This window comes from Syngnathus acus, chromosome 13, assembly GCF_901709675.1.
Source record: "Syngnathus acus chromosome 13, fSynAcu1.2, whole genome shotgun sequence".
Lineage (NCBI taxonomy): Eukaryota > Metazoa > Chordata > Actinopteri > Syngnathiformes > Syngnathidae > Syngnathus > Syngnathus acus.
Window position 1 is genome coordinate 16,681,310 of NC_051098.1, and position 12,375 is coordinate 16,693,684.

General features: G+C 47.2%; 1 protein-coding gene across 2 annotated transcripts in view; it reads right to left on the reverse strand.

Annotated features, from left to right (window-relative positions):
- Window positions 1-5,162: 5,162 nt before the first annotated feature.
- The window catches only part of LOC119132589 (cell adhesion molecule 2-like), a 42,478-nt gene continuing 35,265 nt past the window's right edge, over window positions 5,163-12,375 (reverse strand). For both annotated transcript variants that reach the window (XM_037267989.1, XM_037267988.1), the window contains 7 exons: window positions 11,148-11,300; window positions 10,940-11,077; window positions 9,190-9,348; window positions 8,880-8,970; window positions 8,490-8,668; window positions 6,661-6,783; window positions 5,163-6,430 (listed from right to left, as the gene is read on the reverse strand). In XM_037267989.1, the coding sequence (XP_037123884.1) occupies window positions 6,312-6,430; window positions 6,661-6,783; window positions 8,490-8,668; window positions 8,880-8,970; window positions 9,190-9,348; window positions 10,940-11,077; window positions 11,148-11,300 (962 nt within the window). In that variant the 3' untranslated portion in view covers window positions 5,163-6,311. The remainder of the gene's footprint in view (window positions 6,431-6,660; window positions 6,784-8,489; window positions 8,669-8,879; window positions 8,971-9,189; window positions 9,349-10,939; window positions 11,078-11,147; window positions 11,301-12,375) is intronic.

Below are 12,375 nucleotides of genomic sequence, written 5' to 3' on the forward strand. Positions count from 1 at the left end.
TCTCTCGAAATGACCCTTCAAGGTGAACTCTCGTGCCGTGAATACTAAGTATGGCGGGATTAAACATTTTCTCTCTTCTGGCGATGATCTAATCAGTTGTCTGGCCACAGTAATCCCCGAGGTTCGCTATCTGGCCGACCACTGGCTCGCCTGCCGCTCTGGAACTATTCGAGCTATTACCGCCGTACTGCTGCCGTTTCCACCACTTTATACGTGCGAGTTCCGACATTATACTATAACAAATCATCTTTCCCCATTGAAATGAACGGAAATGGCAATATTGCAGGCCCGCAAAAAAATATTACAAGTAGCAGCTACAATCTTGTACTTTAAAGATAGATAATAGAATGCAAAGAATTAAATACGTATCAATACTCTGGTATTGTGCGCCTCGGCCACCAAGGGGCGTAATCCAGGCCTTTTCACACAGCACTTGGTTTTTGTGCTTCACCCTCCAGCAGAGGTTTGAAGCCTTAATCCCGGTTTGGTTTGAAACACTAATTTGAAACTCCAACACTGGTTTTTAAACTCTAACCTACCCTTGAAACCCAAACTTGAAGCGCTTCCTCTGGCTTGGAATTCGAAAACTGAAGCGACCTCCACAGGAAGTCCAAACTTGACCACCGTGCTGTTAACAACAAAAATGTCTTATTAAAAGCCTCTTATGCTTGGAGCATTCAATTTAGACGATTGTTATTTTGGTGGCAGTGCCAGTTTCATCTTAAAAAAGAGAGAATTGTAAAGAGGGACACATTGCGTCCTGTTTGTGACAACAAGCCATGTTGATAACGTGAGCAGATTGTCAAGAAAACAGATTTGATTGAAGTGCTTGGAAACGCTATGAAAAAAAGAAGAAGCCCGCTTCGGCGTGAAATGGAATTAAAAAAACAAAAAGCACCGCTCTGTTGTTTCGCTTTCAACGGGAATGAATCTCAATCAAACAGATGCTGTGATATGCTACGGTTGTCATTCCAACGGAGGAGTTATCAGTCTCCTGCTTTGTGATATTGCAACTTTAATGAAGTCTCTGGTGAATTCTGTGCGGAGCAGCCACGATCGAGGTCTCCAATCCAAACAGATGGCACATTATTTATGCCACAGGTACGACGAGCGGCCTGCCGTTTGCCTCAAATGACTTGCTTCCCAAGACAACATTCGCCCGCCTTTCTGGAGCCGAGGCGAGGCGAGGCGAGGCTCCGGGCGGGCGGGCGGCTGCGCGCGCTCTCCGCATGGAGCCAAACACCGCGGGGGAGGGAGCTTTGTTTTAATTAGATCCTAAAAATACAATATGGAATAAATCAAACATCGGACGCCTCGTCCCTGGGCGGACTATTTCAAGACGCGCGGGCGGCGGAGGACGAATGACTTTGGAATACGACGGCCAAGTAGGGCCCCGCTCGCTCGCTCGCTCGGCTCGCCGCCATCCGCCCGCATCTCGCGGCGGCCTGATTTGCAAAAAGCCGATAGACGGACTATTTCAAGACGCGCGGGCGGCGGAGGACGAATGACTTTGGAATACGACGGCCAAGTAGGGCCCCGCTCGCTCGCTCGCTCGGCTCGCCGCCATCCGCCCGCATCTCGCGGCGGCCTGATTTGCAAAAAGCCGATGGAATGACCTCACGCAGCGGACGGAAGAATCGTCCCCGCGCGGATGCTTGCGTGTTCTTTATTTCCACATCATTTGATGCTTTGTTACGAGTGGCACTTTTATCGCGGGGAGCCGTCCGCCATTAGGCAAAGCACGTCTCGGGATAATGTCCCGCCCGCCCGCCGTTTCCGCAGATGAGGCGTGAATGTCGTCGCAGGCCGATTTGCGGAGCTTTGCCTCTCAGGGAGCGAGCGTCATTTAAAGCTACATTATGCGACTAGTTTAGCTCAAGAGAACGGCGGCGGAATCTCAATTTCATGCATGCTTTGAGTCTCTTATGTAATAGTTGCGATGGCATCCGTGTCACTTGGAAAGACGACATCATCTGACAAACTTTAGCTTCCATCTCAAACTTGTGCCGGCCGGCAAGTCAAAGGCAAAATCATCTAAACCCCCAAAAGTCGACTCTGCAGAACTTTTAAGTGGCTGCATTCACTCTCTGAACTGAGGCGAAACGTAAACAATTCATCCCGCAACAAGCGTATCGAGCGCAACGACAAAACGAGACTTCCATTTTCTACCTGCAGCTCAACATTGTCCACAGCTCAGTGACTACAAATATTGCCAAATGGTGAGAAAGTCAAAAAAGGAAAAAGTTCTACTCTGCATTGTTATTGCATTGATTGACTTGAAGTTGTGTAGCTCGGCGTAGCTAATCTGCAATTAAAAACACATTCATTCCGGCGCTCAACTTGCCATCTTTTCTTTCATCCTTTTTTGACTTGCTTTCACCGGCGAATTACACAAGGCAATTGACGTGCTCGGATGGTGAAAACAAGCGCAATTACGCTTAATTCCGCCTTGCAAGATGCTCACTTTGGAGCTTTTCCCGTCGCTGCATGCCTTAGGCCGCTCTGCCGCCGCCGCCTGTCACTAAGCTACAGCGCAGAGTGAGATCAAGAAAAAACAACTTTTCAAGTAAGTACAACGCACGGAGCCTGCAATCAGACAAAACCGGCCGCCATCCAAGTATGATCCGAAGAATAATGTTTGGTAACCCTCCTGTTTGTACACAAGAATTTTCCAATCCAAATTATGTGGGGAATCGTGTTTGATTGACACCTGCAAATCAAATCACGTGTCTGACTGAAAATGACATTTGCTTTACTTTGAGAAGTGGAAAGTCACGTTAGGCCAAGATATTCTAGATCTTTCTCTCTCTCTCTCTCTCTCTCTCTCGCTCTCTCTTTGTAACATCTGACATGACGCATACCTAATTACTAAACGATAATGGCTTCTCAGCATCATTTTGCAGCACCGCCATTACGAGCCGCCGTCTCAATTTCGGGCTTAACGGAGCGCTTTTAATCAAGCCATAGCGGGCCTTTGTTTGGTTGTTTGCTTGTTTGTTTGTTTGGCGGCCACGAAACGAGGCGAGGCGAGCATCGGGGACGGGCAGATGGTTGGCCAGAAAGGGTGTTGATAATGTTTCTCAGCTGGGAAGCAAAACATTAGCTCAAGGTCAATGGCGTTGCTTAACGACCGCAGATACGCGATACGACGGCTGTCGTTTGGAGAGGCCTTTGGCTCCGTCCTCGCCGCTTCATCTGCTGGAAATGCCCATTTGATTTACAAAAACTATTGGAGCAGCCAATTCGCTGATTAACCTCAGTCGACATATATTTCAATCGGGACCGACACGCTTTGACTAAACGGATGCCTCGTAATCACAAATTGTTGACGGTAACTCGGAATGTAGCGTCGAAGAATAACCTGCTCTAATGAGCCGTGCAGAATGTGAATGTCCACCGTTGTTTCCACTGTTTTGTTTCTTTTATCCAGTCGGCCCAGCCCTCATTTGTCCGTTAGCGCGCGGCAGTCGCTAGGCGCTCTTTTTAATTACCTCATTTCCCCCAGCGGGATCAATAAAGCGCAATCATTTCACCTCCAATTAAAGCCCAGCAAAGTTGACCACCATGCCAAATCACAAAGTGCCTCGCCTCCACTTTTACTCAGTCGTCTGGGGCGAGGGGGGTGCTGACATCTACATGCAGCTCCACAGGGTCGTCCGCAAAGATTTAGTCACCTTGGCGGTGACAAAGGTGGCAAAATGAATTCTGGGCAAATCCAACATTAAGCCGACCCAATGTTTGGGAGAGGAGACAACAGCTTTTTTTTTTTTTCCTTCACTTTTGCCAGGGTCACCATTTTCTGTGATATGTCACATTTTAAAAGAGAGAGAGCGGTCACATATTTAACAATGAATAGCATTATTACTAAAACAATAAATATAGTCTTCCTTTACATCGCCTCCAAAAAAATAATAAAAATTAACTGATAGCATTATTACTAAAACAATAAATATAGTCTTCCTTTACATCGCCTCCAAAAAAATAATAAAAATTAACTGATAGCCTGACAAGAGAATACAAACGTGGAAGAAAATACTCACCAGAAATGCTTATCATTTCTTGAAAAAAAATCCATCCTTTTTTTCCTCTGAGCTAGCAAGTTGTCATGATGTCATCGGCGCTAGCAGTAGCAAGCGCATGCTAGCTGTCGTGCAAGTGCTTTCCAAAAATACCTTTCTGGGTGGAATCCACTTTTTCTTGGAAACCAGTTTTGAAAATAAATTTTCAATAACATTTGTCCTCCTCAGTCACCTGTGCGCTAATTCGGAATCTCTGCACCTGAGTTGTCAGCAAGACACGCCCCCACTGCACTATGATTGGCTAGACACGCAAGACTAATTGAAATGGAAATAAAAGCTGAGTTGCAAAAACGTTGAACATAGGCACACTCAAAGCACAACAAGCCAACGTATTCCGTTTAAATTCATGTTTTAATCCACATTTTTTTGCTCGCTTCAGTTTTACATCGGCATAGTTGAAAAATGTATATTCAATATTAAGCAGAAGGAAAAAAAAATCTCACTTTTTCTCACACCCACCCACACACACACACACATTTACCCCAACCTCATAAAAAGCAAATTACTTACAGCGAATTGAAAAGTTGTTTTCTTTTTTATACAAAACGAGTTCTTTATGTCGTGATGAAGTAAGGTGAGCGTCGGTGGTCCTTTTTTTGTACAGGGATAGCTGACGTTTGATTCACCAACGCTTTTGCAGCAAACTCAAAGGCCATAACGGTGATCCTTTTGTCCATTTTGGGTGGTGTCACAGAAGAAGGGAAAAGTACTTTTGTAATAACAGGTAGAATATCTGTATTATATGGTAAGTGATGAATACATACATTTGGTCTTTTTTTTCTGCCCTCCATTACAATCCCTGTTTGAAGAATACAAAGGAGTATGAGGAGCACACTGAAAAGGAGTTTTTTTTTATTTATTTCAGTGACTGAAGGTTAAAGTTCCCATTTGGACCTCAACAGAACAGTCCAAAACAGTATGATGCATGATGACTAGCATGACTTTTCTCACAAGATGACATTTCCCCCCTTAAATGGTCACAAATCATTTTGCCCTAATTAATACGAATGTAGTCTCATAACTGCAATATTACGACCTCTTTCTTCGGACAGTTTTCCTTCGGACAGTTTTCCTTGAAAGCTGTAAAATGTTGTAATTGAATGAACGCCTTGATTCACATTCCATTTGCTTTGCGAGTGGCCCCTCAGCCTCCTTTATAGAAGAAAACAGCCGTCCGTCGACAACATGTTGGAAAATGCTATGAAACTCAAGTTGGAACTATTGACTTTTCGTGACTAAAATTCAATACTTACATAGTATTTACATACCTTCTGGCCCACAGAAAAAAATCTTACGGAACAGCTCAGATAAAGCGTACCGTCGCTATCCAAGGAAAAGCTCGTATCGCCAAGTGAGCCGCTAAACAAAGAACACGATGGATTTCTATTGTAACACAGTGGTTCTTATCCTTTTTACATCCAAACAAGTATTCAAGCTCTTCAAGTACCACCATCGTGACCAATATTCAAATCTTATAGCGTAGCCACCGATGGCAGTGAATGAATTAACAGGACCTAAATATAAAATACACCATAAATTGTACAAATATGACCTAAATAAAGATTCCAAATGAAATATAACTAGGCGATGATTCTTTCTCGTGGCGCTACAGGGAGCCACAGAATACTTATTTAACGTGCTTTTCATTGAACAGCACCAATAACCATAAACAAATGCGCCAGGGATCGAAATAATCAACAATATTCTTCACCAATATTCACATTCTAGCAAAAGTATTTAACAGCAATATGCACATGTTAAGTGTCTCTCCCCTCCCCCCACTTGGGGCTTTCACATTGGTGGGGGTGGACCAAACGCTTTTTTCCCTCTCTGATCCCGTTACGAATCCTGAGTCAAGAACCAGTTGGCGTCCTCGCAAATTTGTGCTTTTTTAAATGCCAGCCCGGGGGAAAAAAAAAAAAAAAAAAAGCCGGCTTTCATCTATTGAAGATTGTGCTTCTACATTTTGCGTTTGAGGGTCAACTTTGGGATCTTGCTTTGCGCTATTGTGGAGGAGAAAGAAGAAAAAAATCCTCCCCGAATGCTAACAAACCTGTTGAACAAAGAAACAACTTTGACTGGCGCTGATATCGCTGGAACGTGACGTCAATTAAGAAGGGGGAAAAAAAAGGTCCGTGAATGACGACGCGTAAAACAAATGAATAAAAAGGAGGACGTGACACGGAGGCAGCTTCTATTTGCATGTCTGTTGTCCAAAAAGAAGAGGAAAGCCTAAATGAAGTACTCCTTCTTCTCCTCGGCGTGCATGTGGTTCCCTTCGGCGTTGATGATGGCCGTGTCGGCGTCGGGGGCGTCCTCGGACCCTTTGGCCTCGTGCGTTAGATACGTGCCTGGGCAGAAAACACACTCCGGCTCACTGTGACGCCACTACGGAAGCTAGCTAAGCACCTGCTTAGAGCCCAGTGGCCACTAGAAGGCCCCCAAGAGCACTTTACATGCCTGAACTATCGAGCAAGTCCAGAGGGCTTTTCTCAGATGCAAAAAGGAAATAAATATCACAGCACAAACGTTATCGGCAGATATGGAGGACCGGAAAAGCAAATTTTGCTGGGCTTCTCACCTTTATGTCTGGCCAGGTAGCGGCCCAGGACGATGATCAAGCACAAGGTGATGAAAACCACCACGGCCACCACGCCGCCGATCAGGGCGTGGTCGGGCCCGTGCTGCCCGATGGCATTGGGGTCTGACACATGAGGCAAAGACATTGGTTCTTGTGATTCAGAGAAATATGGCAGGTAGCTCCAGTGGATGAATGGGTGGATGGATGGATGGATGGATGGATGGATGGACGGATGGATGGACAGACAAGCGGCTGAAAAACCACATTTCGGTCCATGCACCTTGATCAGAGCAACAATCCGCTTGCCAAATAGTGAGCCTTCCCTTTAGATGATGTGCTTGAGAGCAAACGAAAGCATTTGCATGGGCGGTGCCTGCTCAGTGGAACATTCAAACTGTTTGAGTGGGCAGAATGAACATAATATAAAAATGATCTACGCACACCACCAACACCTCCGATCGCTTCGCTTTACTGTACTTTCAATGTGCTCCTCGTCCGGCTACTAGTTGATAAAAGCAGAGCGCAAATAACACTATTTTCTAGCTCCGTTAGCTCATCCATCATCGGCCGCACGCTCCGTGTCATGTTGGCCGAGGCGGCGTGTGGACACGGAATGAGATTGCCTGATGCGGCAATGTCGTTGGGGAAACGAAAAATGAACAAAAAAAAGAAGCTTTTCACGGGAAAGGTGCACAGGACCAGGAAAGTCAAACAATTATTGGCGTGCCTGGTTTGTTGATTCTCGTACCATGTCAAAAACCAAACAGTCAAGAAATATTTGATCAGTCCTGTGAAAAACAAGTGCCATTTTTGTCATGTTTTTTATATTTTTACGTGAACAGAACGTCAAAAAAAATGGACATTAACGTAGAAATGTAAAAAAAAAAAAAAAAAAAAAGACCGTGTTTGATTGATGATTTGTGGCTGCCATTTTGTAAGACTATTTCGCACAGCTCTCAAAAGTCTGTTCCTCTTCTCAACAGTAGGGGGAGCCGTGTGGCAAAACCCCCCTTTCTGGCTGCCGGCTGCTTTACGAGGAAACGGCGCTGCAGACGTGAGACGCAGCCATCGCTCAAGTGTACTTAACCGCGCCGCATCTGCTGCGGTCTCGCCGACATCTCCGAGTAATTACGACACGGCGCGTTGCCTCGCTTGGCTTAATAAAGCACATTAGGGCGCATAATGGGCGGCGGTGATGAATCGGGGCGCGGCCGTGACATTTATGAGTCTTCCGGGCCGAGGCCATCTGAGGAGTCAGCCTGACGTGATGGGAGGTCCTGAGGAAGCATTGTTGCTGCCCGGGCGTCATCTGCACTTCCATTTTCTTAATTCATCATCAAAACAAGGCAAACCGCAAAATGGCGGCAGACGTATAGATTGCATTATTGAGTTGACGCATTTGGATGGAGAGGAGGTGTCGGACTGCCACGCCGCCTTTTCGGCACTGTGTCGGGAGGCTTTCAAAAAGCAGCAGCAGCTCGCGAGGCGAGGCGGCTTTTAAAATTCAGTACACAGTCAATACTCACACCCGAGATTTCTCACTTGATTTGAGGCTGTCAATGACATTGAGTCAAGTGAAGCATTGCAGATAAAAAAAAAAAAAAAAAAAGGGAGAGAGAAGACTTGTGTCTGGCATCCTGAGAGTGTCATTCATTTTCTAGACAGGACTTCCTTTTACCTCGGCCTATAAACAGTTGTAGGCAAAGCTTTTCATAGCTTTTAAAATTCCGCAGTCAATCATAACGTCAAGGTTTCGACTCGATTTGAGGGAGTCAGTGACATGGACTCGAGCGGAGCAGAGAGAAAAAAGGTGTTGAGCGCGTTCTCACCGTAGACAAAGAGTTTATACTCGGCGCTGTTGGTGCCCAGCTGGTTGCTGGCCTCGCAGCGGTACGTGCCGTTGTCGGTTTTGTTCAGCGTGGTGATGGTGAGCTCTGGGCCCTCCACGATCATGCGCTCCACGTCGGGCAGGTCGCCGCCGTCTTTGGACCACACGACCGATTCTGGTCTGGATGGGGTGAACGGAACAGAGAGCAGATGTTATGGAAGAGTGATTTATTCCTTTCTTCCGTCGTTTGTCTGCTCCTGCGAGTTATACTCACGTGGAGCGAGCAACTCACCCAAACGAATATTCTAATTCAAACCAATCAATTGTTGATTTCCACTCAAGTCACGTGACACCTCCGCTATTGACACATTGGCTATCAGGTGTGACCCACCTGGGGTTTCCTCTGGAAACACACTCCAGTTTCAAGTACTGGCCCTCCTGCGGGATGATCAGCGAATGCGTGATCTCCAGATGGGGAGCATCTGCAAACAAAAGCACTTAGCTGGCTCTCCAGGCATCGGGCAGCTCGTAGCCGCCCGTCTTCTGCTACTAATCCCTTACCTGCATGCTAATCCTCACTAATCCCGCCGGAAAGCAAAAGTAAACCCGCAGACGCTCGTGTAATCTGGATTCTCGTATTTCCTTCTCAATGCTAATCCGTCAGCGTGCGTGTGTGCGTGCGTGCATGGGCTGGGACTCACAGTAGACCTCCAGGACTTCGGTGGTCACGTAAGGGTTGGCCAGAGAGACGTGCTCCACCATGCAGGTGTAGGCCACGAGGTCGTCGCCTCGCTCCACCTGGAAGCGCAGGCTGCTCCTCACCGTCAACGACTTGCCCGAGGCCGTCACCTCGGTGGTGCCTGCAGAAGGGAGGAAGCGCACCGGACCAGCAATTTTCACCAAATGAAATTGTACAAAGGAAATACACGGAGTGGAGCCAGTCTGCTTCTGACTGGATCTACAGTCGCTGGGCCGTCACAAACAGAATGGTTTTCTGGGAAACAAGTTGTCTTGTTTTTTTTAATTTTATTATTTATTTATATTCAATTGTTTTTTATTCATTCATTCATTTATGTATGTATGTATTTATTTCTTTATTTTCCACACTGCAAATAAAGAGAAAGGCGACAAGGCTTGCTTTCTCTGGTGGGAAAAATAAACAAAACTGAGAGTCAGAGCATGAAATAAATGCGACGTGTTGCTGCTATTACGCCTGACGTTAACCCGCCCCCCCCCTCCCCACTGAGCCAGCAAGGAGGGCCAATTTGAGTGACAGCACAACATCACGCTCCTAGCGTAAAAGACACGCTTTAAAAGCACGCCTACAAAACATTCCCATCCCGGAGCGTTGACTGACGTCTCGGCGACACTTTGACATGGAAATGAAGTTTTTAAGTCGAGCCCTCCAGTCGCCGGCTTTGTTCTGCGGGTGGCTTTGACGACGAGGCGCCTTCGCCGTCGCCGTGTTTGCCCAAGCGGCCTGACAACGGCCTGACAACAGACACCAACCAGACTTATTTTTTCTTCCGATTCCGGTGACTCAAGGAAGGATGCACCAAAAGGGGGCAATCTTCTCAATAAGCAGATAGAGGTTGGCTTATATAACCAGCCACTGGCAGAAGACGGTGTTGACTAGCCACAGGCGTGTTCAACACCTCAAGTTTTGGAGGCAACTTTTGGCGAGGAGCTCAAGGAAGCGCACGCGCACGTCATCTCCACCGAGACGGACAGCTCCCGCTCCGAGCATCTACGTGCGCGCCATCTCAACGCGGCTAGTCTTTCACATCCGCGCCGCGCCGCCATCAATCACGCCACGCCGCGCCGACCAAGCCGCCAAACAGACGGACGGACAGCAGACAGACGGAAGCACCAGGAAAGGGCTTTCAAGTGGGAAAACTTCCATAAAGAAAGCGCAAGTGTCACGTCGCATCGCCGCAGCAGGCCGGCTGACATTCAAGAGTCAAAAGCAGGCAACAAAAACAAGCAGGCAACAAAAACATGGAAGATTTCTCTCTTTGTTGTGTCGTTGTTTTGGCTCTTTGCGACTTGCTGATGAAAAGAAGACAGCCATGAAAGCTGTAAGAGAGCCAGCCTTTCTGCGTTCTACGTGATCACTGCACCATCTGCTGCTCTCGGATCTTTTCGTCAGCCTTCTTTCCACATCACGACAAATATTCCTTCCGTGTTGTCTCTTGTTTGAACCTACACAACGTCGTCCACACCATATAGAGACAGCAGAGCGTGAACAGAATTGACCCTTTACATACTAACAAGTGGAAGGAAAAGAATACATCAGAGAATCAGATGATTCGGAGCCTCAGGGTCATGGTTTAAGTCCACGAGCAATTCTTTTGTCCATAATGGCTTTTCTTGGAGGAGGAACAGCCACGCGTTCCAATACTTTTGCTCATTGTCACTTTTAAATATGACGCTGCTCCACACATGACCCACCTTGGACCTCCTTGTCGTTGCGGAACCACCGGAGTTGAGCCGCCGGCTTGCTTCCCGTCGTGGTGCACGTCAGGCTGATGCTCTCGCCTTCCAGGGCCGGGCTGGTGAAGCCCGTGATCTTGGGCCGCTCCGGCACACCTGGGACGCACCGCACGCGCAATGTGACGGAGCGCGCATGGTCGAAGCTCGCTCCGTTTGTAACTCTGACCTAAGACGGTGAGGAAGGCCTTGGTGGTCTTGACGGGCATGGTGAAGAGCGAGCACGTGTACTGGCCCTCGTCGGCCAGGCTGACGTCGTTGATGCGGATGGTGAGCTCCTGCCACGACGCTCGCACCAGCTCGATCCGGTTGTCCCGAAGAGCTGCTCGGACCGAGCCCAAGAAAAAGTCAGTGAGCGAGCGAGCCAGCCAGCCAGCCGGCGAGCCAGCCATCCAGCGTCCACCCGCCAGGCCATCGGGAAATATCTCAGCGCCGTCTGAGATTACAATATTTCTTTACGTAAAGACCTTGCATTGATTTTTCACTCACGGGAACACTTTGAGCGGAAACTTCATACGCACGCAGCCACTTAAACGATTCAGTTACAAAAAACACCAAATATAAAAAAAATATTCAGCCAACACTGTATGACTCAGACGAGGCCCGGGCGAGGGAATCCCGCCGCTACCGGTTTAGCGGTCGGGCGGGCTCGGCACCGGAGATCCGTCACAATCAGAGGCAAATGTCAGCGTGCGTGACAAGGATTGTTTTAGCGCGCTCTTGAGGAAATCAATGTGATGAAAAGGTTCATTTCCCACCGGCCGGAGGGAGACGTAAATGTGCCACGATGACCTTGTACATGTGCTGCAGCTTAAACACGCCACAAAATCGTGCCAAGGCCGATGACTAAAACAGACAGCAGGACATTGAAAAGCAAAGACGCTCTGACATGTAGATATTTATACACATTTTTTCTTGGTTCTACTTTCACTTTCCTCACTTATCAATTTCCTGGCTGTCTCCTTTTTCTACTTTACTGCTTTGTCACATTTCCTGGGGAAAGCACTTTGCCAGTTAATTTATTGCTTTGAATTCTTTGGTGTTTGTTTCTGTTATGCCCGTTTGCGTAATATCGGACCTGACAGACGACGAGCGGAACAACGGCGGTGACATCCAGCTTGAAAGCAAACGGGGAAATTGCAGTGTTTCATTTTTGGAAGCCTAATTCCCCAACCCTGGCTTGAAACACTAACATAAAAAAACCAATTGTCCTCAACCTCATTTTCGACCCATATTTTGTCTCCTCGTTTGAAATGTTTGTAACGTCAAACAGTGGCCGGCCATGCGGTGCCTCGAAACGTTAGAAAAAATGAAATAACAGTTTCCTTTGGCAAAGTGACACACTTTTCGCGTTTCTTTCGCAAACCCACACAGGAAAAGTGTCAATACAAAATGTT